Raw genomic sequence first — 4,458 nt, forward strand, 5'->3', positions numbered from 1 at the left:
GTGGTTATTGTCCGATTTTGCCCATTTTCAATACCATCCGTCCTACGCCCGAAAGAAGTGCACATACCATGTTTCGTTAAGATATCTCAAGTTTTACTCCAGTTATCGTGTGCACAGACGGACGGACGGACAGACAGTCACCGCTTAATCGATTTCTCTGTTCATCCTGATCATTTATGTATACATTTGTCTATATCTATCTCGATTCGTTTTGCCTGTTACAAACAACCGTTGTGTGGAAGCTAACAAATACTCTGCAAAAATCGTTGGACCATGTAGTCTATTTGTGGTATATTGGAGTACTTACAAAAGTGTTCCTCTGTCATGCTGTAGCGGTCCAACTCGTGTCTCTGCACCACCTTACTGTTACTCGATCACTGCTCATGTTTGAACTTAATGTCATTGAAGTTGAGCATTTGAAAGCACAGATGCATGTCTGGCTGTAGCTGAACGTTTAGAGATGCTCGCTGTTATTTGTTAGCTCCCAGCATGTTCGAGTTCGAATGCCGTCAGAGGTAACATGTAATTTTTTATTTTTGTTTTTGGTTTTTATTAATTGCGAAAAAGCATCTGTGAAGTGAAGAATAAAGCGTGTACAAGCGAAAAATATATCAACAATGCCATTGTTAATATGTTGGAGTAGTTTTGTGTTACTTTGGACCATATTTTTTATATGAATTGTGGTTAATTTTGGAGTACTCCTTGGCCCTTAGGAAGTACTCTTCACGTTTAGCTACACGCAGACACACAAATGTGCTTTCAAATGTTCAACTCCTCACGATGGGTAAAAATAAGCAGGTGCAGAAACACGAGTTGCTCCGCTACAGCATTTACAGAGGAGCACTTTGTAAGTACTCCAATATGCCACAAATAGACTACATGGTCCAACAATTTTGGCAGGGGTGTACATTAGGGTGTCCATCGAAAATGTTTTTTTTTTTGAAATATCAAGACCGTACCCCGTAGTTTTTTTTGTTTTTATGGGAAATATTATTTCCCATTTTTATACCAAATTTGGTCGAGTTCGGTCAAGTAGTTTTTGAGATACACATATATATTTTCCAAAAATTATTGGAAAAACCAATTTTTTGCTGAAGAGCGATTGTATATATCAATTTTGAATAAATATTGATGAATTCCTTAGCCACACTGTTCAAAAAATCTGAAAGTCCGGTACATACACAATATAAATTCAAGGCCGTATTCAAGGAAAGTCGTCTAACTTCGACAATTTTTTATGTGATTGCAATAAATGAGCTATCAGTTTATTTCAAAATAGATTTAATTTTAGATAGTACTACACATTTTGAAATTGTTGAAATTATCGGTGCTCAAAATTTAAAAAAATTATGAGGAACTAGCTTATACCCGAGGGTTTCACCCCACGTTTTTATACAAATATGGAAAATAATTAATGATGTGATATGTTATTTCTGTGCCCATTTCGTTATAGGTGTTAAGGTATTTAGGCCGTATAAAACTATAAAATTATAAAATTTCGGCTGCGCGCTAAGCATACGAAAGATATCAATCCCTCTAAGTTTACCTTAAAATGGTTCCACCTTCTTGGAGGTGCCACGGCGGGTTCTAATATTTCCATCTCAAATTTAGTAACCTGGCCTTGACAAAATACCACATCTCATTACTGTACACGGAACGGAAAACGTACATAAAGTTAATGTATTTGGACGTTAATATTAATGAAAGTAATAGTTGATTTTGTGCCAAAGAACATGTTCATTAAAATTTAATGAACGGCGTTCATAGACCCGAATGTTTATGAACGAATGTTATGAATATGAATGAAACTAATGAACATGTTCATAAAAATTTAATGAATAGGTTCATAAAATATTATGAATTTTTTTCATAGATTTTATGAATTTATTTGTAGGTTTATATGAATTTTTCATAGATCTCAATGAAGATATTCATTATTTTTATGGACTTATTCATGAATTTGCAAAAAGAAAACAGCACAAAATTTTTTTGGTAAATTTTTTTGGTACATTTTATTAAAATCAATTCATTAAAAAAACAGTATTCAATAACATTTCAATACAAAAAATAAAATTTTGCAAGTTTCATATGAATAAAATGCCAAACATCCTTTCGAAAAAAAATTCCCAAAAATCAGAAACTCAAGATTTTTACATTCTTATACTAGAATTGAGTAGGCTACAAAACTGGGTACTCAAATAATTTCTTAAAATTCTAAACAAAAATTTCAAAACTTTTGGATAATTTTTCAAAAATGTATTTTTTTTTAATTTTGAAAAAAGTTCCTTAAATTGATTTTAGCGGTTTTTATTGTGGAATTGTATAAAGTCTTTTTTAAATAACGAAAATAGGCAAAATTAAGAGAATTAGCTGAGACTTGTCTTAACATTTTGCTCCTATTTCATTGTGGATAGCTGTATGTATAGTATTGAGCAAAATGAACACTTTAAATAAGTCTTATTTTTGACTAGGTAGCAAATTCAAATTAGATTAAAAAAATGAGTAAAATAAATTAAATAACCACTTCACTCTTCCAGCTCTTGTATCAAGATATTAATTTTGGGTGTTGTTTTCCCGCGCGACCTAGAAAATTTATAAAAATATGCTTCAATGAGTGTCCAAAAATTGGAACTTGCTGTAGGGTATTCAACATTAAATAAGTGAAACGATTTAAAGCATACATCAACGCATCGATAAAAGTTTGTAAATCGCATCTTGGTATCGTCCAAATATAAAAAAAATTCGTCGAATTTTGAAAATTTTTTTTCGCCTAACACTAAAATTAGAGGCTGAATGCTCTCACCGCGTTGCTTCAAAAATTCAATATAATTGTCGAGTTCTTGTAGAGTTTGTCCCACAAACGTAAATGATTCTTGAGAATCTTTGATCGTAAACCTGCAGGTATCTTTCTTGCCAGCGTTGGTTTTTCTAAAAACTTTGATCGTAGGATAGAGATATCCGTGAAGGCACCACAAAGTTTTAAAAATAAATTGAGTTTCATCTGAAAAAAAAAAACATTGAAGATTTAGTTCAATTCAAATTTAGTTTTTATCTTATTTTTATAATCATACCTTCTTCCAAATCTTCCTCCGAAACTGAATTTATTACAAATTTTGTTGAGCTGTCTTTTAAAATACCAGGCTTCTTAAGATGAAGGAACAACCGTAAAATTTCTTGTTTGCAGCTAAGAAAATTGCGGGTATTTGGCAACATTTTTCCGAAATCAAGGTCAATCTGGAATAACAATTTTAATTTTATTTACTTTATACGAAAAATCAAAACCTATGTCTTCAGATTTACCAGACGATATCCATCAGCTTTTTTATATTCTGGCCATTCCCGAAATATTTGGTGGATGTTTTGAAGTTTTTGCTGGATTACATTGATTCTATAATTCGCACAGGCTTGCCATGTGCTATAAAATTCTTCCGCACTGAGGTTATCGTACTTAATCCGCTGGACAATTTCTTCGGCGCCGATTTCTGGAACTTAAAATGCAAAGATAAGTAGGCTTGTACACTTACGGTCAAAAAATGTAAAAAAGTGTAAAATGTAAAACTGTTCATATTTTGATTTTATTTCTTTGACCGTTAGTGTATCTACACTTACGGTCAATAAAATTGAATCGAAATGTAAACATAGGTTCCAGATAAATTTCGTCATTGTATTTATTCTAGTGTATGTTTTAAAAAAATTTCTAGTATAAAGGACATACCAATTTCTGCCATTTCTTCCAACTCTGGAGATATTGGTCGAATTTTTTTAGCATCCAAACTGTGGCTTTTGAGGTTTTTTTTTGTGTTGCAAAATTTCGTATACAATTTCCCCCTCTTTTATGTTCTGTAGAGACTTAGTTTTTCATTTGGAAAAATTTCCAAAATTTCTTTTTCTAAGCAGTGGCTGGTCTTTGTTGATGAAATAGTTGACAATGGTATTGATAAGCATGTTGCGANAAAAAAGTTGTATGAAAAGTTTATTATGTGATTCAATTTTGCTGTCCAAAAAACATATATATAGATCATTTATTTCGAAGGCTAAGATGTTGTCAATAATTTCAATCAATAATAACACAAAATGCCAAACTTCGTCTTCGTGTGGCACCATATCGCCAATCATAATTGGGAAATTCAAAACAAATGTCAACATTTCCGCTGCAGAAAATTTCAAGTGACTTTTTTTTAAATGTTGAGCAGTTATCTGGGGAGGTATATTTTTACAATCTTGCTTTCCATATTCAAAAGTTTTTATTCTTCTGTTTAATGCAGATAAACTGAAGAATTTCATTTTTTNATGTATAAAAATAGAAAGTAAATTTCTCAAACTGTGTAATTTTCTCTGAGTCGGACGAAATGTAGTCCTCGTGCTGATTTTATAAGTGTAACTGGTGGTCCAACTAATTCTGAAGATATAAAAGTAAAATATTCACCAAGAAGACTTGGATCGATTTCAAAAGCCATG

The 4,458-nt window shown here is 31.9% G+C and overlaps 1 protein-coding gene across 1 annotated transcript; it reads right to left on the reverse strand.

Moving 5' to 3' along the window:
- Positions 1-3,048: 3,048 nt before the first annotated feature.
- On the reverse strand, positions 3,049-3,754 carry LOC108358329 (uncharacterized). The gene is made up of 3 exons (XM_017609606.1): positions 3,716-3,754; positions 3,301-3,488; positions 3,049-3,234 (listed from the first exon to the last, which is right to left on the reverse strand). The coding sequence occupies exons 1-3, from the start codon at positions 3,726-3,728 to the stop codon at positions 3,049-3,051; spliced, it is 387 nt and encodes a 128-aa protein (XP_017465095.1). The 5' UTR covers positions 3,729-3,754.
- Between the last annotated feature and the right edge of the window lie 704 nt (positions 3,755-4,458).

The sequence above is a fragment of the Rhagoletis zephyria genome, unplaced genomic scaffold (assembly GCF_001687245.7).
Source record: "Rhagoletis zephyria isolate East Lansing unplaced genomic scaffold, Rhagoletis_zephyria_1.1 Rzeph_scaffold_00237, whole genome shotgun sequence".
Taxonomy (NCBI): Eukaryota; Metazoa; Arthropoda; class Insecta; order Diptera; family Tephritidae; genus Rhagoletis; species Rhagoletis zephyria.